General features: G+C 39.0%; 1 protein-coding gene across 1 annotated transcript; it reads left to right on the top strand.

The window, feature by feature from the left end:
• Nucleotides 1-22,825: 22,825 nt before the first annotated feature.
• LOC109189829 (proline-rich receptor-like protein kinase PERK10) lies at nt 22,826-23,557 on the top strand. The gene has a single exon (XM_019340456.1). It carries the CDS (start codon nt 22,826-22,828, stop codon nt 23,555-23,557), a length of 732 nt encoding a protein of 243 aa, XP_019196001.1.
• The last annotated feature ends 2,371 nt before the right edge of the window (nt 23,558-25,928 follow it).

The following is a 25,928-nucleotide window of genomic DNA, read 5'->3' as shown; positions in this document are numbered from 1 at the left end:
GTCTGAGTGAACAATCTCCAACTGTTTTGTGGCTCTCCTTGACTTGCCCACGGGAAAGGGATCTCTATGCTTCTTCCCAATCACACAAATCTCACAGATACGATTAGGGACATTCACAACAGGTAAATCAGAAACAAGTTCCTTTCTCGCAAGATAGTTTAACCCAGAAAAATGAAAATGCCCAAACCGCATATGCCATAACCAATTATCATCACAAACTTCAGAATTAAAGCAAGCAAGGAGAGTATGCTTAATTTTCAAAGGAAATAGTCGATTTTGGGACATATTTACCTTTGCATTCAAAACTCCTTTAGCATCTGCAATGGTACAACACCCCTGAGCAATATGTATCTTATATCCTTTTTCTGACAACTGACCCATACTCAACAAATTTTGGTGTAGTTCAGGAACATAGAACACATCGGATATAAAATTGTGAGTACCATCCTTCAACTGAATAGAGATTTTACCTTTTCCCAAAATTGGCACCTTTGACTTATTGCCAAACGTTACTTCAGACCGGACTGATTCATCTAGTTCGGAAAACAATTCTTTCTTCCCACACATATGGTTACTACACCCAGTATCCAAGAACCATATGTTCTTATCTGCAGAAAAACTATCGCTGGCCAAAAGTAAAGTTTCAGAACTCTCACCAGACTTTTCAGCAATGTTTGCTTGATTTCCACGATTGTTGTCCTCATTATACCAACAATCTGCAATCTTGTGCCCATACTTGCCACAATTGTAGCAATGAAATGGAAATTTACCTTGTTTGGTATTACCTCCACCTCTTCCTTGGTTGGAGTTACCACGTCCTCCTCCTTGGTTGAAGTTACCACGACCTCTTCCACTAGAACCTCCTCTTCCTCTTCCACGACCTCTACCAGATCCTCCACCTCTTTGATTAGTGCCAGTCACATTAAGGGTGACTTGACTCTTCAAAGCTTCTTCTGCTAGTGGTTCCGATTTTGACGCAATCCTGTCAATATGACTTTCTACCATACCTTTCAGCTCTGCAATTGATAAGAGCTCAGTTTTGTGTGACTCTGTTATTGAAGCCACCACATGGTCATACTTCATCGGCATAGTTCGAAGAACTTTTTCAACCACTGCACCATCTTCAATCGTATCTCCATATAGCCTCATCTTATTCACCATATCAATAAGACGAGTGAAATACGCATCTACTGTTTCTGTAGAGGTCATCTCACAATTATCGTACAACCTTCTCAACGACTACAACTTAGACTTCTGCGCCCGATCGACTCCTTTGTGTGACACCTTTAAGATGTCCCAAGCTTGTTTTGCTGTTTGAGCACGAGCTAATTGCCCAAAAATGGAATAATGAACACCTTGGTGAATCTGACCCAAGGCCAATTTATCTCACCGTATAGCGCCTGCATCAGCTCCTTCGGGTAGACCGGGATCAACAAAGCTCCAAAGATTTTGAGCTTGCAAATGTGTGGACATCATAATTTGCCAATAATTGTAATCGAGGTTCCCGTCCAATTTGGGACCCGACCATACAATATTGAAATTTGTGGCCATAATTCACTATGAAAAATACCTCGGGGTTGAAAGGTTGACTGACTCTGATACCAAATGTTAGATATATTAAATATAATATATTTAATATAATGTATATTAAATATAATATAATATATCTATAATATATATTAAATATAATATATCAATATATTATATTTATATATTGAGAGAGAAGAGAGAGGAATGAATAATGTTATTTGAAGGGATGATTAACAAATGAATACAAACCACATATTTATACTAAATGAAAGCTACTAATCAGGAAGCTAATGCTCCATGTACTAATGCTATAATTTAGGCCACTCTTCACATACAATGCATGACCCACACCCATTACTTTCATTATTTCCAACAAATTAACTAATTATTAATTACTTGCTTGGTTTAATAATTATAATAATAATATTATTATAACAGCGAGAGATGGAGAAGAAAAGGGAGAGGGACGGAAGAGAATAGGTATTAGGTTTAGAATAAAATTAGGGTTAACTTTGAATGGAATATTAGAATATATATATATATATATATATATATATATAGGAATAATATAATTATATAGAATTATATTACGATTAAGAAAATATTAAATTTAGGAATATATATATAGCCGTGTGTTCAGTGTAACTACATACATATTTAATTGGAAAACTATTATATATATATATATATATATATATATATATATATATATATATATATATATATATAGACTTGAGTTCAAATGAGGACAAGTATATTATAGAGGACTGTGAGGACGGATATAGTGTGTGCCATTAGCTTGTATGTCATGTGCATGGCCGAATGAAGTCGTGTGCCACTGTTTGTATTTCGCACGCATAGATTTGTTAATTAATAGAGCCTAGGATCGAAACCTGATGTTTACATGTGTTCCTGTGTGCCATTGTGTATTAACTTGTGTGCCTGATATTGATTTGTTCTGACAAAAATATATGTAAACATCAGGTTTCGAACTCAGGCTCTATTAATTAACAAATCTATGTGCGCGACATACAAACTGTGGCACACAACTTCATTCGGCCATGCACACGACATACAGACTAATGGCACACACTACATATGTCCTCACAATCCTCTATAATATACTTGTCCTCATTTGAACTCAAGTATATATATATATATATATATATATATATATATATATATATGTTAAAAGACGTAGGTACATATATTATTTAATTATTATGCTCACTATAATAATATGGACTTAGGATGAGACTTGGAGCCCAACGAATAAAATAAAATTAGGTAATAAAAATAAGAGAATTTAATAAAGTTAACTCCGTATGCATATGCGGTCCTCGTTTAGTGCCCAGAAAATATGGGGTATCACATTAAGGTCACAAGACTATTTCACATCAATCATATTAGTATTCAATCATTATCACGTAAACACATTTTGGTGGTGCAGCAGGACCAATCGCACGACCACACATGAGGGTCAGCGCATATAGCTTTGACACGGCCCCGAAACACCATGTCTTGTACCGCAACACAAGGGGATTGATCGCAATCAATCGATGAAGCGCAGCTCATTTATAACGTTTGATCACAACCAAACGGTGGACCGTAGGCTGAATAGTGTGTATTTCGGATCGCGACCAGATTATGGACCGCAGGCGTATATATATATATTTATATACCCGTCCGGGTTAACAGCCGATGGTTCTCAACCCATCCAACTGCCTGTATAGCCAATTGATCGCAACCAATTGGGGTATCATGCACACATAACACATAGCCAAGTACATGCAACCCACAGTAACACATAGGGAGGGGGAAAACATATATATATATATATATATATATATATATATATATATATATATATATATATATATATATATATATATAACTTATGCGTGGTCAACCACATTACTAGAGATATGCCTATGGGGTTCATGCATCTTTCTCCTAGGCCAACGGGATACCAATTCGACTAGCATGCAATACACAAGACTCTTTTATCCTATGAGCGGTACCCGAAACATCAAACTAGACTCAGACATGACAAACGGGGTCCAATGGGACACCACGGGACACGGGGAATCATCAAACGGGAAAACCACAATATTCCACACTGGAAATCCAGCGGGTGGAGGGCGACCCACCGGCGGCGCAACACAAGCCAGCGGGTGCCCGGCGGGCAGTCGCCTGCCCGCTGCCGGCAGCCTCATGGGGGCAGCGGGTACCCCTGTCCCCACCTACGCCCCACTGACTCTTAGGTAATAATTCGGTCCCGGGATCCCTCGTGGAACCCGAAACCATGTCTAGACACATTTAAACACAAACGATGACACCATGTAATCAAGCAATGGATTAAAACCAAGAATCACATTAAATACACCCTAACACGACTCCTAAATATGTCAAGACTCAATACCCGAACATGCAAACTCCCACCCAAATATACCAAGAATAACACAATACGAAATCCACGTTTTAACCCTAGGGCTCTAGTCATAATTAAAGCACAAGATCATTTATATAATTTATCTTGGAATCAAAAACATCAAGATTATCACATAAGCATCAAGATCGACACATAAATATCAAGATCACCTCATAAACATCAAGATCACATCAATATCAAGATCATCTCATAAACATCAAGATTATCTCATAATCATCATAAAGGCCTTATCAAGACATCAGCATATAATTGCATATCAAAGGAGCCAAAGAAGGAGATTATAGCAAGGAAAATAGGTTTTGTTGAGACATGGGTTACCTCTTAAGCCTTAAACAGAATCCTTGGCTACTATGGTTTTTCTATAAGATTTTCATCCGATTGATCTCCTTAGGCTTGGTGGTGGGGAATCTCCCGGGAATATTGTAACACCCCAGATTTTCGAAACTTTTGAAACTTATATAAAGAAGGTAAGATCTCATTAAATCCCAAACATAATATAAAGAGTACGGGGTGCTATGCCACACTTGAGCTAGAGAACTCAGGTGCACAGGCTAACTAACTAATATCCTCAACAAAGTAATGCATAACCGTAGCACGCAGGCCGAAAGGGAAACTATCTACTTCTATGCTCCACGATTCTAGCGCGCTCCAGTGTCTACTCTTCTGTGCCTGAAAGCCAAATATATCTGTTCAGCGAGAGATGCTGGTAACCCACTCCAACGCGTTGAAATACAATACATATAGAGATATATATAGATATACGAAAACCATTTTGAACATGAAGATATATCCTACGAACTCTAGCTTTTAAAACAAGGATTGACTCGACACATAGAGTTAAGCACAAACGGCAGTTATAGCAAGCATATATAGTTCACAACAGACAACGTAGATAAGGCTGAGCATAATTAATAATCATAACCCAACATAAACAATCCCCAACGTAAATCCCGTAGTCACATCCCCAAGATACTCATAATCACAACTCATCCATATCTCATCACATAAGCACACTTTGTTGGCGCCACAGGACCAATCGCATGCCCATACATGAGGGTCAGCGCATATAGCTCTGACACGGCCCCGCAGCACCCTGCCCCGTCTCACAATACGGAGGGGTCGATCGCAACCGACCGATGAACCGCAGCTCATCATAGTTTGATCGCAACCAAACAGTGGACCGCAGCCCAAGGGTATGTCATCAGACCGCAGCCAGGAAAATGAACTGCAGCTCATGTAGAACGGTGGACCGCAGCCCTATATAATATTTATATACCTAACCGATCGCAACCGGCCTGGTTAACAGTCAGTATGGTTCTCAACCCATCCGACTGCCCGTATAATCCATTTGATCGCAACCAAACGGTAGACCGCTGCCCTATATAATGTTTATATACCTGACCGATCGCAACCAGCCTGGTTAACAGTCGGTATGGTTCTCAACCCATCCGACTGCCCGTATAACCAATTTGATCGCAACCAAATTGGGGTATCATGCACACGTAACACATAGCAAGCACATGCAATCTACATTAACACATTGGGAAGGGGGAGAAAACGTATAACAAAACCTATGCGTGATCCTTCACATACTAAGAATAATCCTAAGGGGTTCATACTTCTTTCACCTAGGTCAACGGGATACCAATTCAACTAGCATGCAATACATAAGACTCATACAACCTATGAACGGTACCCGAAATATCAAACTAGACATAGGCACGATAGACGGAGTCCGTTGGGACACCACGGGGGTCGGGGGAACATCAAACGGGGAAGCCAAAATCCCAAGGTGGGGTACAAACCAGCGGGTAGCCGGTGGGTGAGGGTTCACCCGCCGGCGGCAGCGGGTGCCCGGCGGGCAGCTGCCCGCTGCCGGCGTTGCCCAAATAGGCCGCGGGTAGGTGGCGGGTCCCCTACCCCCCACTGACTCTTTTTCTCCAAAAACGCCCCGGGAACCTTTGTGGAACCCGAAACCATGCTTAGACACTTTCAAACGCAATTGATAACACACGTAGACAATTAACGGATCAAAATCAAGAAACACACGGCACATAACCTATCATGCTTTTCTAAACATAATCAACACCCAAACATACAAATTCCCACCCAATATACCAAGAATAATACCATACGAGTTCCACGATATAACCTAGGGTTCTAATTATTTTTAAATCAACAAGAACACAATTCATCTTCTAATATCAAGATTCGGTAAGAATATCATATAAAAATCAAGAACATCAGACAATCATCAAGAACATCATATAATCATCAAGAACATCAAGAACACCATATAACCATCAAGAACCTCTTATCATCAAGATCACCCATGGAATCATAACACCAATTATCAAGATCATTATAACGAATCATCAACACACAAGAATATGGGGGAAATCCTAAGAGGGGAATCATATCTATGAAAATAGGTTTTGTTGAGACATGGGTTACCTTTTAGCCTTAATTAATTCCTTGGCTATGAAGGGTCTTTCTTGAAGCTTTCTTCTTTTTTGATTTCTCCTAGGGGAATTCTTGGAACATCTTGTGTGGTGAGGGATTATTGTGGTGGGGGTTCTAGGTGCCTCCTATATCCCTATTTATATATTTAAGACTCCTAATTAGGGCCTGAATGGTATGGGTTTACTAATTCTATTCCTTATAGGACTAAGGGCTTGTTCCATAGTGGACCATATTAATTAATTAAAGAGAATCCTAATCATAATCTAAATAGTAAAAGGTTTACTTTCTTTATTCCTAGTTGGCTTAAGACTCTAATTTAGGCAAGGGTCCACGGTTCATTGTGGGCCTTTATTAATTAATTAAAGGGAAACCTAACCGAATTAAATCATATTTAATTATTATTAACGGGATTAATTAAATAATTAATCCGGGATTGAAGGCCGTATCACGGGATGTTACACTCTCCCCCCCTCCTTACGAGAAGCTTCGTCCCCGAAGCTTAGAAATCATTTCAGGGATAACGAGTCAAAAGTAATATGGTGGTCATATAGAGAGAATGTATTCTATGGGGAGAATATATAATAGTATATCTATGTGTACTGGGTTTTTTTGGGATTGATTGGGTTAAATGGATTAAGAGAGTGAGTTTCAAACTTGAGGACAAAGTGGATTCAGGAATTAGGATCAAAGTTTTCAAGGTTGCAACTTAGGGTGTGAGGCTGCCACCTTGTATGGAATCGTTAAAATAGGGAATCAAGAATGTGGTTTGAAGGGTAGAAAGGGTTTTAAAATAAGGAGGGGGGCCGATTTTCCAAGGGAGGGAAAGGAATTCGGCTAGGATGGGTTAAGGGTTCTCGATCTTAAGTGACTATTCTGGTTTGATGCTTTGATCATGACGTATTTGACGAATTGATGATCCTTCTTCCTTGGTGTTGGCACTTGCTTGACTTTAAGATCCTTGTTAGACCTTGCTTCCCAGGCTAAAGTTTCGTCCTTCTCTCCTATCTTGAGGGAATCTCCCGTGATGATTTAACACTTATTTCTTTAATGCGTCCAAGGTCTTGACCAAGCTTGGTCAACCAAGCCAATCTCTTAGGGCGCACTTCCCAAATTCTTCCCAAAGTTTCTTGGGAGTTGATAAACTTTGGGTTGACTTGCTCTTCTTATTGAATTTCATCTCTTCTTTAGGGAATGAAATTCTTAGTAAGACTTCATGTCTTCCCCGAGGTTCAGCTTGTTGTGCCTTTTTGTGTTACTTTTAATGATGAAGGTGTCCTTGCATGCTCTTTTTCTTCTTGAAGCGCAGTTGTTACCTAATCTCGTTGTGGAATGACACGGTGAGTTTACGAGTCATCTCATTTCCTTGTGGGTCCTTAATGTCCCTTGAGGTCTTGGCACAAATGTGCTCTTTACTTTTTGCCTAGCACCACGGACTACGTCGCTCTTGATTCCATACAACTTGTAAGGAGTCCTCTGATTTGCTTGGACGATATCCATGGTTTGAAGGAGTCCCGATCCATCCTTAGAATTTTGACTTGTAAGGCCTTTTTGAGTCCTTAGCACGAGTTCCCAACTCGCCTCCTTGGTTTGCACAATCCTTTATGCCAATCATCCCTAGTCGGTTGCATCGTAGAGTCCAACTTCAACTCCACGTGTAATGCAATCGGTTGTGCTTTTCCGACGGTGTCTTGTGTGTCAAGGTCTTTTACCGATGACACCATGTTTGGGCGACCCATGGTTCCTTACCCAAGACTTGCGTTCATCAATCGAGGCACACAAGTGCGCCATGAATCAATAAAATGAGGAGTTAAGAAATCAGCACATTGTACCAGTGGGCGCGAGGTGGGCGGTCGTCCGCCTGCCAAGCTCCTGTCAGGGCCCCGTCAAGGTCCCATTGGGGTCCCATCAAGGTCCCGTTGGGGACCCGTGGGAAAGTGACTATGATGGGCGAATTCCTTCGGGAAAAATCCCAAGAATGCACAGATTCCAGTCCCGACAAGCCCCATGCCCATGTGCACATTAAAAGGGACTCGAATACATAGGATGACCCATCGTACAGTGTTATTGATCCTTAAGTACGAGTTCTAGATGAGTCAAGACTCTCGTATGTTCTTTCCCTTCAGTAGGTCGGGTCTGGTTCCCAATTTAGCGACCTCGTCATCTTCATCGGGTAGTTGGTTATAAGCCAACTTTGTCTTTTCCTTGTTTGATTAATGTTAAGCCTTCTTGGTTTTTCTTGGTGTTCGGCTTGTCGCTCGTCCTTTGTTCAATCCTTTGGTGACCAAGTGCTTGGCGATGTATTTCTCTTCCTTGGAATGCATTTGATTGACTGCCCTTGACGTCGCATGTTGTTTTGGCGATTTTGTGTGTTACATTTACTTCTTACGGTGCCTTGAAACCATCGAGGTCCTTGTTCCAAGGTAAGACCCTTATCGCCGGGAGGCTCTAGTTGTATGATACTTTCCATGTGTCTGTTGCCTCTTCTTGTCATATTGAGCCCCTTTTCGACAATTCGTGCTAACGATTAAGGAAAGATGTTGTTTACGTACTACTTTACTTTCTTGCATTTAATTGGCGTTCCCAGTCTCCGGGCTGGGATAGTTGCGCCCATTCTTAACCAGTTCCGAAAGGGCTCATGCTGGAGGGAGCGGTCTCCGACTTTTGTTACTTCTTCTTTCGGAATTGTTCCTGAATTTCCCCGTTCGTAGCAGTTGGCGTTTACTGGTGTAGGCTTCGTTGGGTGTTCGGGGTTTGCTTACAATTAGGGTCTTCTGGGTTTCGTAGTTTGGGGTCTGTCACCGACTTCTTTATCTTGTTTGTCTTTGTAGGATCTAATTCAGGCGCGAAACGAGCCAGCTAGAGGAATTGTTTGTGGTATTCCCTGATGGTGGCCATCCCTTGTTTTAGGTGGAGAATTTCCTCGTACATGGTTGCCCTTATGGGTGCGGGGTGGAATTGTCCTCGTAGCCGTGCCCCTAGGCACTCCTAGTTGAACCCCCAGTTGTTGCCCATAAGTAGGTTCTTCGTGGATTTATCAAAGATTAGCCTCGTGTCTTGAAATAGAATGAGGCTATCTCTATGCGGCGTTCCTCTGGGCATTCCACTAACCCGAGGATTTTGTTAAAGGTTCGGATTCATTCATCGAGGAGTGTGGGATCCTTGACTGTCTTCTTGTTGGCGCTATGCTGTTGGTTTTCAGGGCCAATATTTATTGCAATGATGAGTCAATGTGCTGCACCCTTACCTTGGTGCGGTAAGCGTAGGGGAAGTTCTTTTAAGTTAGAGAGGGATAAAGTGAGGGGAGGTTATGTGTAGGTTTCACAGTCTCACCGCGCGTCATAAGGTTCCTAAATCCTATGTCCCTAAGTACCTAGAGTTCAAGCCTAATGTCCTAAGGTCTGTCTTAACAGTCTTATCCTAGGGTCAAACTTAGGCTCTGATACCAACTGTAACACCCCAGATTTTCGAAACTTTTGAAACTTATATAAAGAAGGTAAGATCTCATTAAATCCCAAACATATTATAAAGAGTACGGGGTGCTATGCCACACTTGAGCTAGAGAACTCAGGTGCACAGGCTAACTAACTAATATCCTCAACAAAGTAATGCATAACCGTGGCACGCAGGCCGAAAGGGAAACTATCTACTTCTATGCTCCATGATTCTAGCGCGCTCCAGTGTCTACTCTTCTGTGCCTGAAAGCCAAATATATCTGTTCAGCGAGAGATGCTGGTAACCCACTCCAACGCGTTGAAATACAATACATATAGAGATATATATAGATATACGAAAACCATTTTGAACATGAAGATATATCCTACGAACTCTAGCTTTTAAAACAGGGATAGACTCGACACATAGAGCTAAGCACAAACTGCAGTTATAGCAAGCATATATAGTTCACAACAGGGAACGTAGATAAGGCTGAGCATAATTAATAATCATAACCCAACATAAACAATCCCCAACGTAAATCCCGTAGTCACATCCCCAAGATACTCATAATCACAACTCATCCATATCTCATCACATAAGCACACTTTGTTGGCGCCACAGGACCAATCGCATGCCCATACATGAGGGTCAGCGCATATAGCTCTGACACGGCCCCGTAGCACCCTGCCCCGTCTCACAATACGGAGGGGTTGATCGCAACCGACCGATGAACCGCAGCTCATCATAGTTTGATCGCAACCAAACAGTGGACCACAGCCCAAGAGTATGTCATCTGACCGCAGCCAGGAAAATGAACCGCAGCTCATGTAGAACGGTGGACCGCAGCCCTATATAATATTTATATACCTGACCGATCGCAACTGGCCTGGTTAACAGTCAGTATGGTTCTCAACCCATCCGACTGCCCGTATAATCCATTTGATCGCAACCAAACGGTGGACCACAGCCCTATATATTGTTTATATACCTGACCAATCGCAACCGGCCTGGTTAACAGTCGGTATGGTTCTCAACCCATCCGACTGCCCGTATAACCAATTTGATCGCAACCAAATTGGGGTATCATGCACACATAACACATAGCAAGCACATGCAACCCACATTAACACATTGGGAAGGGGGAGAAAATGTATAACAAAACCTATGCGTGATCCTTCACATACTAAGAATAATCCTAAGGGGTTCATGCTTCTTTCACCTAGGTCAACGGGATACCAATTCAACTAGCATGCAATACATAAGACTCATACAACCTACGAACGGTACCCGAAATATCAAACTAGACATAGGCACGATAGACGGAATCCGTTGGGACACCACGGGGGTCGGGGGAACATCAAACGGGGAAGCCAAAATCCCAAGGTGGGGTACAAACCAGCGGGTAGCCGGTGGGTGAGGGTTCACCCGCCGGCTGCAGCTATTCCGGGCAGCGGGTGCCCGACGGGCAGCTGCCCGCCCGCCGGCTGCTCGCTGCCGGCGTTGCCCAAATAGGCCGCGGGTAGGTGGCGGGTCCCCTACCCCCCACTGACTCTTTTTCACCAAAAAGGTCCTGGGAACCTTTGTGGAACCCGAAACCATGCTTAGACACTTTCAAACGCAATTGATAACACACGTAGACAATTTACGGATCAAAATCAAGAAACACACGGCCCATAACCTATCATGCTTTTCTAAACATAATCAACACCCAAACATACAAATTCCCACCCAATGTACCAAGAATAATACCATACGAGTTCCACGATATAACCTAGGGTTCTAATTATTTTTAAATCAACAAGAACACAATTCATCTTCTAATATCAAGATTCGATAAGAATATCATATAAACATCAAGAACATCAGACAATCATCAAGAACATCATATAATCATCAAGAACATCAAGAACACCATATAACCATCAAGAACCTCTTATCATCAAGATCACCCATGGAATCATAACACCAATTATCAAGATCATTATAACGAATCATCAACACACAAGAATATGGGGGAAATCCTAAGAGGGGAATCATATCTATGAAAATAGGTTTTGTTGAGACATGGGTTACCTTTTAGCCTTAATTAATTCCTTGGCTATGAAGGGTCTTTCTTGAAGCTTTCTTCTTTTTTGATTTCTCCTAGGGGAATTCTTGGAACTTCTTGTGTGGTGAGGGATTATTGTGGTGGGGGTTCTAGGTGCCTCCTATATCCCTATTTATATATTTAAGACTCCTAATTAGGGCCTGAATGGTATGGGTTTACTAATTCTATTCCTTATAGGACTAAGGGCTTGTTTTAGGGATAAGGGTCCATGGTCCATAGTGGACCATATTAATTAATTAAAGAGAATCCTAATCATAATCTAAATAGTAAAAGGTTTACTTTCTTTATTCCTAGTTGGCTTAAGACTCTAGTTTAGGCAAGGGTCCACGGTTCATTGTGGGCCTTTATTAATTAATTAAAGGGAAACCTAACCAAATTAAATCATATTTAATTATTATTAATGGGATTAATTAAATAATTAATCCGGGATTGTAGGCCGTAACACGGGGTGTTACAAATATTTTCGTGTAATATAACTATGGGTGGTACGGGTTCTGATTGCTTTCTAATCCCCTATTTATAGAATCGGGAATCCTAATCATAATCTGAATAGTAAAGGCCTACTTTCTTCATTCCTAATAGATATATAGGTCTAGGATTCCTAATTAGAATCTGACTAGTAAAATGTTTACTCTCTTTATTCCTAATAGGCTTAGGACTCTAGTTTAGGCAAGGGTTCACGATCCATGGTGGACCACATTAATTAATTAAAGGGAATCCTAACCAACTTAAATCATTTTTAATTATTATTAACGGAATTAATTAAATAATTAATTCGGGATTGAAGGTCGTGACACGGGGTGTTACACTTTCCCTTGTTATAATTGTGGATATTCATTATGCTTGCAGAGGTTATTGTGACTAAGATTACACCACTGAGAGATATGGTGGAGTTGATAGAAGGTGGAGAAGCCATGGAAGAATGAGTTTTGCTACACTAATGAAGATATTTTAGTTTATTTCAATAAACTTTTATATAGACAATTTTCAAAAAGAACATGTCATGTATTGAACTTGTATGGCTAAACTCTATATGAATAGATAGTTTAATTAATTGTTATTCGTTTTGGATAAATTTTTGTGTGCATTTGGTATTTTGGAAAATTTGTATAGATTAAACCAATAAAAATTTGTACAGATTAAACGAATAACAATTTAATTAATTGTTATTTGTTTCGGATGAGGGTGTCGCGGAAAGTAATTATATAAAATACTTTCTGCGTCACCCTCTTGTCAAAGGGTGTCGTGGGAAAATATATAAAAATGACTTTCCAAGGCACCTGCAGTGGAGCACGTGCCTTGGAAAGTCTGTATTAAAAAATTAAAAAAGAATCATCCTCCGCTTTTCGAGTTACCCTTTACGGGTGACTCGGAAAGCGGAGGACTTTCACAGTCTCCAATATCCGAGTCACCTGTACAGGTGACTCGGAAAGTGTTTTATGGGAGACTCTAAAACCTTTTTTGTACTAGTGTAATTGATAGGCTAAAATAATTTTCCACTAGTTGTTTGAACGAAATGAATATTGTGAACACATCTGATTTACGTTTCATGGTATACAGCCAAATGTATTTTGAGAAGTGGTCTACAAAATTTACATAATAGCGAAATTCATCAATAGAGTTCTCAGTAGGTCACTACACATCAGTGTAAACAAGTTGCAATGATTTAGTGCTAACAAGTGTATTTTTTGAAAAAGGCAGTTTATGGATTTTATGAATGTTAGGAATAAAGTGTAATGGTTTTGATATGCCAAATATGTATTTATAGATCCCCAAATTTTATTTCTTAGGTCTAGTAGAGTCTTAGACCATGATCAGGAAATTATTTAAATTGGAAAAGAGAAAAACTGAGGAAGATGCATGAAAATAGAAGAAGAAGATATAAAGACTAAAATCAAGAATTTGTCTGGAGAAAATGACAAATTGAAGAAGAAGATGAATGATATGAAATCACGTCAATACTACTCAAAGAAGATATCCCGGAAGAATTTTCGTGAAGAAAATTAATATTGGAAGAATGCATGAAATTGACTTGGAGATCAAGCATCTATGGAAAGAAAGGAGTACATCAAAGAAGATTGGAGATTTAATTAATAGGTGTATGGACGTACTGGTTGATGCTTGATATGTTATGCGAAATGGCTCAAGCTCGAAACTCACCATTAAAAATTTTACAAGGAAAAATTTAAGAAGCCAAAATTAATTAAATCTGATGGAGTTGGGCGCTAGAGGGAAGGAATTTCACTTAGGTGGCAATCGAGATGCAATTTCACTTGGGTGCAATTTCACTTAGGTGGCAATTGAGATGCAATTTCACTTGGGTGGCAATTGAGATGCAATTGCACTTGGGAGCCAATTCAATGGAATTGAAATTGGGAGCAAGTTTCACATGGGAATCAATTCAAGATGGGAGCCAATGTAGAAATTGAAATTGCAAGCCAATTGAAGTTGTAGTATGGGATGCAAATTCAAATTGGGGACCGGTTCAAAGAAGACATGGAGATCAAATTTATTTGAGATGAAATTCAATACCAGGAGAAGTCTGGGAGCCAATTTCGAAGTCAAAGTCAACAATTCAAATTGGGAAGCAATTAAAAGCACCAGGAGAAGCTTGGGAGCCAATTGCAAGTCAAAGTCACTTGGGATCCAATTACAATGGAGAAATTCAAATTGGGTGCCAATTACAAGTCAATTGAAATTGGGTGTCAATTGCAAAGGAGAAATTCAAATTGGGTGGAAGTTCAAAACCAATTTGAAGTCTGAGAACACCCAGACGTGAGAATGAAGAAGAAGAAGAAGAACTTATAGTAAAAATATTTTCACAAGAAAAAATACTAGTCTAACTAGTATGAGATTAAATTAATGAATATTTTTAAATCCCAAAGATACAAGGACCACTTCAGAGCTGATCAGAGAAGCCAATCTACACCAGAATTGAGACCCAGATATTCCCACTCAACGTTAAACCAGAGGAATATCAGATGAAGTTTGGGAACTCATTTACATGGAGATGAAGATCCATCAAACGGCTAGCTTATCCTTTCTGATATCTTTGCAGAAGATAAGACAAGATCTCTGACAAAAAGATACAAGATTTCAAAAATAAGAGTGTCTCTTTCCAACGGACAGATTCTCATTACCAGCTATAAAATGATGAAGATATGAAGACTTGAAGATAACGGACTTGAAGAGAAGAGCATAGAGCAGAAAAATATGAACCCATCAAGGGGAACGAATAGAGCAATTAAGCTTAAAAGAGCATAGAGCAAAAATCTCATTTGGTACAGAGCGTACCAAAAATCTTCAAGTGAGAAGTGAGAAAAGAAAAAGAACTCAGAGAGCTTCAAAGAAAATATTCAGAGAGTTCAAAAAGCAGAGCAAAGCAGAGCAAAAATATCAAGTGCTTTACTTGATATATTCAAAGAGAGAAAACACTCAGAGCTATCAAGAGAAATCATTCCAGAGTTTTTATCTTCATCAAAGAGACCTGCGCATCATTGAAGATCACCAACAGAGTCTCAGAAGTTGGAAGCAAGACAACACTTGTTTTGGAGCAAAACAAGAGAAGGGAGGAAAGTAGCACGGAGCTGTGAAATCCTGGATTGTCACACTGAGCTGTGAGATCCGCAGCAGCAGTGTCGGAGGCACTGGGCGTGATTAGTGCGGGCTTTGTTATCAAAGCACTACATCACGGGATACGTTTCTACCGGAGTGTAGAAGACGTGGGGAAAGTAACGCGGAGTCGTGAAATCCTGGGATAGTAGCGCGGCGACGTGAAATCCGAAGCAGCAGTGTGGTGTCACTGGGCGTGATTAGTGCGGGCTTTGTGATCAAAGCATTAGATCACAGAAATTCATTGTATCTTGGAACCAAGGAGTGGTAGATATAGTGAATTGCTCTTGGAGATAAGAGCAAGTGGAGTAGGAGGATTACACCACCTCACGAACCACTATAATTGTCTTGTGTTCTTTACTACTTTCTTTACTTACTGCTCTTTACATATTCGCTCTACACGAGATATACTGCTCACACAATCTCACACACTTTATGTTTATTTATTTCCGCTGTGCACCATACTTTAACAATCTAGTTATGAGTTTTGGTCTATCTCCGGCTTAGCAATTGTTGTGCTGTGCGAAAAAGTTTGAAAGTCTATTCACCCCCCCCCCCCCTCTAGACTTTCACCTTATCTCTTTTGGGACCAACAATTGGTATCAGAACCTGTAGCCTATTTGAATCAGTTTATACCAACCTTTGGTATTAAAACACGTTGCCCAACTGGGTTAACTGTTTTTGACTGCTAGGCTGATCCATTCTACAAAGTGTGTGAATTGGATTCATCTTTCATATCTCTCGTGATGATGATGAAGAAAGATTTAGCTCAAACTCTATTATTCTCACTTGATAAATTTGATGATTGGAAAGTTCGTATGCATGTACACTTATCAGCTTTGCACGATGAAATGTGGGAAGTTATTTCCACTGGCCCTATAGAAATATTAAAAGTCAATACGGCGTTTGTTATATCCCCGGATGCTCCACAGTACGTACAAAAGCCAAAATCGGAATGGACATCGGACGATAGAACACGGAATAATCTTGATAATATTGTCAAGGATATTCTATTCAAAGCCGTTGATGATACAATATTTCCGAAGATCCGAAAGTGTGCTACTGCAAAAGAAATATGGGAAACTCTCATCAAGATTGGCGAAGGAGATGAACAAGAAAAAGACAATAAGCTTACAATCGCCATGAAGAAGTTTGAAGATTTCAAAATGCTCTCAAATGAAAGTGTTGTAGACATGGAAGCTCGAATGATCAAAGTTCTTGGAGAGATTAGCGATCTTGGCAAAAATATTAGCCAAAAAGAAATTAATCTCAAAATCCTACGAGGCTTACCATCTGCATGGGATATGAAGGTTACGGCTATGCGCGATCACCTAGATCTAAGAATGTTGTCAACAGACAAATTATTTAGTGATCTAAAAGCATATGAGTTTGAAATGAAGGCCAAAGATGATGATCATGAAGCTCGAAATTCTGCTCTAATGGCCGAACAACCGTCAACCTCCAGGTCAGTAGAAAATATTGTTGATTTTATGACTGATGAACAATTTGCTCTTTTTGTCAAAAAGTTTAGAAGGTTTATGCGAAAAGGAGACAACAAAAATTCTGCTCGTGGAAAATTTATCTCTCGCATAACACAAGAAGAAAAAGTCGAAGAAAACAAGGATTTATGCTACAATTGCCGCAACCCGGACATTTTAAAATAAATTGTCCGTATCCGATCGTTAGCAAGTATCAAGGCAAAAATGTTGAATCTACGCCGAACAAATCCGAAAGCAAAAGGTTTAAGCGCGACAAAAGAAAAGCTCTCGTTAGCAACGAACCAAAAGAAAATGATGATTCGGAGGATTCATCATCAAGCGATGAAAGTTCATGTTCGGATGATGATATGGCGCTAGTGTGCAAGTCAATTGAGTTGAGTACAAGTGAAGATTGTCTTATGGCTCTTGAAGCAGAGGAAGAAGATGTAACATCTAATTCTTTCAATTCTGTTAATTCTTCTTTTTCTCGTGAATCTATTGACAATCTAATGCGAGAATGTCAAGAGATTATGCTCACTCATCCTCAACTCAAGGAGCGCAATAATATTCTAATTCTTGAAAAAGAAGAAATGAATAAAAAATTGCAAGATGCTTTACTTGAAGTGAGTAAATTGAAGAATGAAAATATTCATCTTCAAGAAGAGTGTAAAGCAAGAGAGGTTAGAGAACATAATCTTAGAGCTACTATTGCTACGTTCACTAATTCGTCTAAAATAATAGATAAAATTGTGAGCATGCAAAAGCGATCAGGAGATAGAACCGGAATCGGTTATGACTCCACATGTTCTCAAACCCCTCAAAATCTGACTAATTCTACTATTATTTTAGATAATAAAGTTCAAGTGGTAAAATTTGTTAAAAGTCAGAATAGCATAATGAGACAAGGACTTGGCTATCAAACAAATGTAAAGATGAATGTTGAAAGGCCAAAACAATTCTATGATACGGCAAAGCAACAAAGAGTCAAGTGCAAAAAGATTTCATAGAAAAGAGGGAAGCTTTTCTAGAAATAAAGTTGGGAGATTTTATCCCACTCAAAAGGATTGGTTGTGCAATAGATGTAATGCTTTTTATAGACCAAAGCAACCATTCTCTTCCCAAGTGCCAAAATATAAAAATAATTTTCAAAACCCAGCGCCAAAAATGTTTTCAAAAGTGAGTTATGATTATCGTGTCTCTAATGGTTACAAATCGCCTCATCTTAATTCAATAAGATCTAGGTGGGTTTGGTTACCAAAAATCACTAACAGTAAAAGACCCAAGCAAGTATGGGTACCTAAATTTAATTAATCTTTTTTGCAGGATGTTTGGTACATCGATAGTGGTTGCTCACGCCACATGACTAGAAATAAATCATATCTAGTGAATTTCAAAGAAATCGATGGACCAAAAGTAATATTCGGAGGAAATCAAAATTATGGAACCACAAAAGGAGTTGGCACAATCAAGAAAAATGGATTAAAGATTGAAGATGTTTCTTTCGTTGAAGGCTTCAAAATTTAATTTGTTGAGCACTTGTCAATTTTGTGATAAAGGCTATCTTGTAGGATTTTCTAAAGATAATTGCCTAATCAAAAATGAGCTCACAAATGAGATTGTTCTATCTGGAAAAAGACGAAAGAACATGTATGTTGTTGATTGGAGTACAAGCAAAGATTTGGTGTGCTTAATGGCCAGAAATTCGAATGAAGCAAATTGGGAATGTCACAGAAAGCTCAACCACTTAAACTTCAAGACTATCAATCAGCTTGCAAAGAAGAATCTAGTAGAAGGCTTGCTAGATATTATCTTCAAGAAGGACCAAGTGTGTGATGCATGTCAACGCGGAAAGCAAATCAAATCATCATTCAAATCAAAGACACACGAGTCAACTTCAAGACCACTAAGCTTACTACATATGGACTTATTTGGACCGGTTGATCCAATAAGTGTAAGTGGTAAGAAATATACTCTCGTTGTTGTTGATGATTTTTCTAGGTACACTTGGACCGTGTTTCTCAAGAAGAAAAATGAAGTTGAGCAAGTTCTACCGAAGCTGTTGAAGCAACTACAAAATGAGAAAGAATTGCAAATATCAAAAATATGAACGGATCGTGGAACCGAGTTCGTGAATGGAGTTATACATGCTTTTTGCAATTCACATGGAATTTCTCATCAATTATCTGTCGCAAGAACACCGCAACAAAACGGTGTTGCCGAAAGAAGAAACCGGACGCTCAAAGAAGCCGCACGAGTGATGATTAGTGCTGTCGATCTCCCGAAACGCTATTGGGCGGAAGCTATCAACACTGCTTGTTACACGCAAAATCGAAGCATGATCCATAAGCAGTACAAGAAGACGCCATACGAGCTATATAAAGGGAGAAAACCAAATATTGGTTATTTTCATATTTTTGGATGCAAATGTTTTATTCATATTAATGATAAATTGCATCTAAAAGCTTTTGATGAGTGTGCAGATGAAGGAATTTTCTAGGATATTCGACTACCAGCAAGGCGTTCAGAGTTTTGAATAAAAGATCAATGGTGGTTGAAGAATCCATACACGTGGTATTTGATGAAAAATCACAGATCAAAAATGATGCACTGAACGAAGAAATTGCACAAAATGGTAACAAGTGTCATATTGATTTTTGTGATACTAATGATACGTGTGAAGATGATGTTTTGCAGGGAATGGATGAGTTGGAAATTAATTCTCTAGAAAATCCCATCCCTCATCTAGAAGAAGTTGGAAATTCTTTTAATAATAACTTTGGTGGTGATGCCTCACGTGAGAATGAGGATGCAGTACGGGTTCCAGTGTGTGATCAAGTTGCATGTGAAGTTGGTAATCAATTTCAAGAAGAATTAAATAATGAAATTCGAACCAACACTGGCAATTCACAACGGATGGATCCACCCAGTACCATGCACCCATTTGAACCAGATTTAAGATGGCTCAAAAATCACCCTCCAAAATTAATTATTGGGAATATCCATGACGGCGTGAAAACGAGATCATCTACCATGGAAGCATTTTTCACGTGTTATCTATCTCAAATTGAACCAAAAGAAGTTGACGAAGCTCTAAATGATCCGGATTGGATAAATTCTATGCAAGAGGAGCTCGGTCAATTCAAAAGAAATGATGTTTGGGAACTTGTTCCAAGACCAGCGAACCACAATGTTGTAGGAACCAAATGGGTCTTCCGGAACAAAGCAAACGAAGAAGGCGTGATTGTTAGGAATAAAGCAAGGCTCGTTGCAAAAGGATACTCTCAAGAAGAAGGAATTGATTTTGATGAAACTTTTGCACCGGTAGCCCGACTCGAAGCAATCAGAATTTTCCTAGCCTACGCCGCACATAAAGATTTCACCGTTTATCAAATGGACGTGAAAAGCGCTTTCTTGAATGGTCTACTCGAAGACGAAGTTTATGTCGAACAACCCCCAGGTTTTGAGGTAAAAGGCGAAGGTGATAAAGTCTACAAACTTAAAAAGGCATTGTATGGGTTGAAACAAGCACCTCGAGCTTGGTATGATACTTTGTCAATGTTCTTGATAAGCTGTGGAATCACCAAAGGCCTTGTTGACAAAACTCTATTTAGAATTCAAGATGGTGATCATATTTTAATAGTGCAAATATATGTTGATGATATTATTTTTGGAAGCACTAACAATTTTTTGTGTGAGAAATTTTCGAAGCTTATGCAGAATAAATTCGAAATGAGCATGATGGGTGAATTGAATTACTTCTTGGGCTTACAAGTCAAACAACTGAAAGAAGGAGTATTCATCAATCAAGCAAAATACACCCGCGACTTGATAAAGAAGTTTGGCCTTGATGGAAAATCATCGATCAAAATTCCAATGAGCACATCAATAAGGCTAGACAAAGATGAAGATGGAAAGGATGTCGATCAAACAAAATATAGAGGAATGATTGGTTCTCTTCTATATCTTACTGCAAGCACGCCGGACATTTCTTATGATGTGGGAGTGTGTGCAAGATTCCAAGCAAATCCAAAAGAAAGCCACATCACCGCAACAAAGAAGATCATACGATATCTGAAAGGCACAATCAATGTTGGATTGTGGTATCCAAAAGGTACAGATTTTACTCTAACGGCTTTTTCAGATGCGGATTTTGCAGGTTGCAAAATAGACAGAAAAAGCACTTCCGGGACGTGCCAGTTCTTGGGGGGAAGACTTGTTTCTTGGTTCAGCAAAAAGCAAAATTCCATCGCAACTAGTACCGCCGAGGCCGAATATATTGCTGCAGGAAGTTGTTGTGCGCAAATTTTGTGGATGAAGCAACAATTGAAGGATTACGGAGTTAATTGTGATGACGTTAGTATTTATTGTGATAATACTAGTGCAATCGCTATCACTCACAATCCGGTGCTTCACTCAAGAACCAATCATATCGACATTCGACATCACTTCATAAGGGATCACGTTGAAAAGAAAAATTTGAAGATCAAATATATCCCTACGGAAAACCAAGTTGCTGATATTCTCACGAAGCCTTTATGCGAAACGAGATTTTCTACCTTAAGGCACGAGTTGGGAATGATCAAAATGAGCTAAGTATCACTAGACTTAATCTCTCTATTTAATTTGATACTTGTGCTCAAAATTAATTGTTTTATATGTTTATATGAATGTTTTTATTCGAAATTTTTATGTGATAAAATTGCAGTATGTGTTAAGAAGTTATTTGTGTATTTGCATGTGTTATTTAACGTGAAATCATATGCCATGCAAATTAATTTGATGAAATATGCAATTCGTGTTTTATTTGATAAGTTGTTTAAAATTGCATGTTTTAATGTGCTAATCAGTTTTTGAGTATGTGTTCATGTTTCTGTAAATTAACTAACTTGTTTGCATGAACAATTTGCTCTAAAAAGTGATTTATCGTGTTTGTTTAATAATATATATGTGTTATGTGCATAATGTGATTTAATGTGTTTTATATGTGTTTCGTGCATATGCATATACGTTTATATAATTTGTTAAAGTGTTTTTTAGTTTCTAAAATTTTTAGAATCTGTTTTAGCATGTTATTTTATATAAAGTTGTTTCTAAATATAAATTAGGAATATGTGTGTTAATTGTGTTATTTTCCAAAATCTGTGTTTTAATTTTGGTAATTACCGGGTATGAGTTTAATATAATTGGTATGTGTGATTAATTATTTGTAGAGTAATTTTTGCTAGTAACGAGATGTTTGAGTGTGATTATATCTGTGGTACACGATTTTGAGAAGGAGATCAGGAGACAAAGGAGGAAAATTAGAGTTTAATTGGGTATCAAACCTCCACCCATAAACTCATACCCTTTCTAAACCTCCACCCAACCTAAAACCTCCCTCCATAATCCTATCCTAGATCAAATCTTTCCAAACTGATCTTCTCTCTCTCTCTCAAATCGGCACCCCATACCTTCTCTCAGCTTAATAATATCAATCGTCTCCCACAGAGCAATTAAAACCTAACCCCTCATTAAACTCTCCCCTCTAAACCGTTGCCCATCAAATCTCTTCTCATCCACCCCCATCTCGACCAATGAGAAGCCTTGCCGCTGTCCATCACATCCCGTAAACTCTAAACGACGGCAAGAAGAATTAACTCTCCATCGGCAAGTGAACCGATTACCCTCCTGACCGCCCTATATATTGGGAGACAGCCGAGACATACCTGTTGTGGAAGATTTTGTTGTTTGAATTTTTGCAGGTGCAAGATGGTGTCCCGCGAATCTCAGGAGAACGAGATGAGGAAGCAAACTCAGAGAACTTGGGAGAAAGTTCTCAAACAACCCCGAAGGGCAACACGAAAAGACACAAGGAGAAAAGAAGGAGAGACCCCAAGCAACCCTTTGATTTTATTATCTGAAGAAAAAGAGTCGCCAAAAATTCAAGCAGTAGCAGAATCTCCACCGCGTGAACCGGGTTTTATATATGAAGACGACACTGGTGACAAGAAACTGTCTGTGGAACAAGAGAAAGTGGAAGGGTCTGAGCCTCCATTTATGAAATTTTCACCGGTTGTTCAACCTGACATGTATGCTGAAATTCTGAATATGAGCAATTCAGAATATCTCATCTACTTAAAACAACTGACGTTCGGACCAGTCCTACCCCCTCCTAGTTTCGGTTTCGATGGGCTCTACCAACCTTCACCTCCACCAGAGCCTCTTCCGAAATTTCCACCAAGTCTGCCAGTTCTTGCACCTCTGCCACAAGAATTTCCTGCTCCTCCACCGCCTCCTCAACAGATGCCATTCAACCCGTTCATCCGTCCTCCTGTGGACTTTACTAGGTTTTTTAATCAAACCTACTCATCTTCAAGCTCTAACGGGTCAATGTTCGAGGAAAGTGAATCCAGTGGTGACTCTGGACCAGGATACGTCCCCTCACCACCAGGAGGTTATGACTCAGAAGACTGCATGAATACTGGTTTCTCTGCCTGTTGAAGAAGTGTTATGTTATCTCTCTCTCTCTCTCCTTCTCTGTAAGAAGGAGATAAATAAATTTATGAATGTTTTTGCTTCTGGTTCTCTCTGTCTCTTTCTCTCCTACAAAATGAAAATCCCTACGTATATAAAAAGATCAAAAGTTTTGTAGCAAAAAAGGTACACAAAATGTTATATGAATAAAAAAAAAGGAGAAAAAAAAATAAAAAAGAATTAAAAAAAAAATTGTTTATGGCTACAGAAAGGGATAAAAGAAGAAAAGAATTAAGAGGAGAAGTGTCAGTACGAGAAGAAGAAAGAGAACAAATATCAGAAGAAAGAAGAAGAGATATACCAGTTGAAGTTGCAGTAGAAGTTGCTACTGAGAGTGAGAGTAGACAACAAATCACAAAGAATTTATCCAGTGTATTGCCAGTACACCATACGGAGTCTACCATGCCTACCATGGACCCTGTTCTAGAAAATGAAGATTTATTTGCAAACAACTACACAAGAACAGAAGTCCTAGAATAACAAATTGGTGATCTCAATCAAGAAGCCGAATCACCTGAAGAAGAAGGGATGCAACTTATTGATACAGTTGTTCTCACAGATCCGAATAGAAGTCCATTTGGATCCCCTCAAAACTTTGTGCAGATGGATGATCAAAATGATGGCATATTTTCATCCTTATTTGCCAAAGTAGCTGAATCCAGTGATGTTGTTTGTCAAACAATTGGAGAAAAGTTGGTTGAACAAAATCAAAAGATGGATCAACAACACACGGATACACGAGTCAATCTTAAAGAACTCATGGAGCATCAAAATATTTTGAAGACCCAGATTGACAAAGCAGAAAGAATCTTGAAAGGAGAATTGACAAAAGGCTTACTTGAAGTGATTCAGCTCATGAAGAAAGAACGAGAAGCAGCTGAAAAGATTAACAACGAACGCCACTTGCGACAAGTCAAGGCAATTCAAGATCAAGAAAGCCGTATCAACAAACTTGAAGTTGAACTCGCAGTTAAAACAAACAAGCTGGACAACGTACAAACCGTTTCCATTGAAACGCACAATAGTGTTGAAACTGTGAAGGCAAACCAAGACCGAGATTTTAAGACCCTTGCATTTTTGGTTGATAACGCCAAAAGGGGGGAAGAAATTCTCAGTCACATGGCTTTGCAACAACAAGAATTTATTCTTGGAAGCCAACAACAGCCAGTAATATCCACTCAAGGTAGAGGCCGAAGCCGCGGACAATCCTCACAAGGACCATCTCAGATTAGTTTTGCTCAGTTCGCGAATCCTAGTCTTGGTACGAGTACATCGAAGGTTGCTGAACAGCGTGGCTGGTTCGAATGCTCTAAAGGTACTGCCACTCAGACAAAAATATAGACTAAGGAAAATCTACCAAGCAAGATCAAGAAATGGTCTGCAGCCGATCAAGCCCAATGGATCTCGGAGAAGAATAAAGAAGAAGAAGACAAAAGGAAAAGAACCGAGATGTGGTATGAACTAAGAGATTTCACTGGAAATATGGGCATGAATCTTGGAGAAGAAATAAGCTTCGAAGAATGTGTCTTATGGTGGGAAAACGGAGTTCTTCCAGGCAACAATATCAAAGAAGCTTTTGGACATTACATGGCCGGACAGCTTACAAAGAAATTTTAGAATGCAAAGTTCAAAGATGATTTCTTCAAGCTCAGAGAACATGTCAAGGAACTTTTGAAGAAAGACTCTGGTGTGAAGAAACCCATAAGGTAATCTGAAAATTCTCTTAAGCTGATATTTTCTATTTTCGAACCTCTGTTGCGTTTTTCTCTAAAATATTCGAAATATATCAATAATAATTTCCCATGGTCTATTTTGAGTCTTTAATTTTGTTTGTTTAATGTAATTAGACTTTCGTGAATTAAAAGACAAGAAATATGTCAAACGCACGACAAAATTAAAAATTGATGATGATCAAAATAAAAATAATTCAAGATGTGTTTAGGAGCTTGTCTGAAAATTTAATTCACAAGTTTCTTTTGATTGTGTCTAGAAAACCATTGTTAAACTCAACTTGGCTTTGTCAAATAAAATTGAGCAAAAAGATTATTTTTCAAAGACTTAAAGCCAATGACTGAGTATAGGTTTTGGCATTATCAAAAGGGGGGAAATTGTTAGAAATAAAGTGTAATGGTTTTGATATGCCAAATATGTATTTGTAGATCCCCAAATTTTATTTCTTAGGTCTAGTAGAGTCTTAGACCATGATCAGGAAATTATTTAAATTGGAAAAGAGAAAAACTGAGGAAGATGCATGAAAATAGAAGAAGAAGATATATAGCCTAAAATCAAGAATTTGTCAGGAGAAAATGACAAATTGAAAAAGAAGATGAATGATATG

The sequence above is a fragment of the Ipomoea nil genome, unplaced genomic scaffold (genome assembly GCF_001879475.1).
Source record: "Ipomoea nil cultivar Tokyo-kokei standard unplaced genomic scaffold, Asagao_1.1 scaffold1564, whole genome shotgun sequence".
NCBI classification, from domain to species: Eukaryota; Viridiplantae; Streptophyta; class Magnoliopsida; order Solanales; family Convolvulaceae; genus Ipomoea; species Ipomoea nil.
Note: the sequence above shows the minus strand (reverse complement) of the source record. Positions and strands in the feature narration are given on the sequence as shown.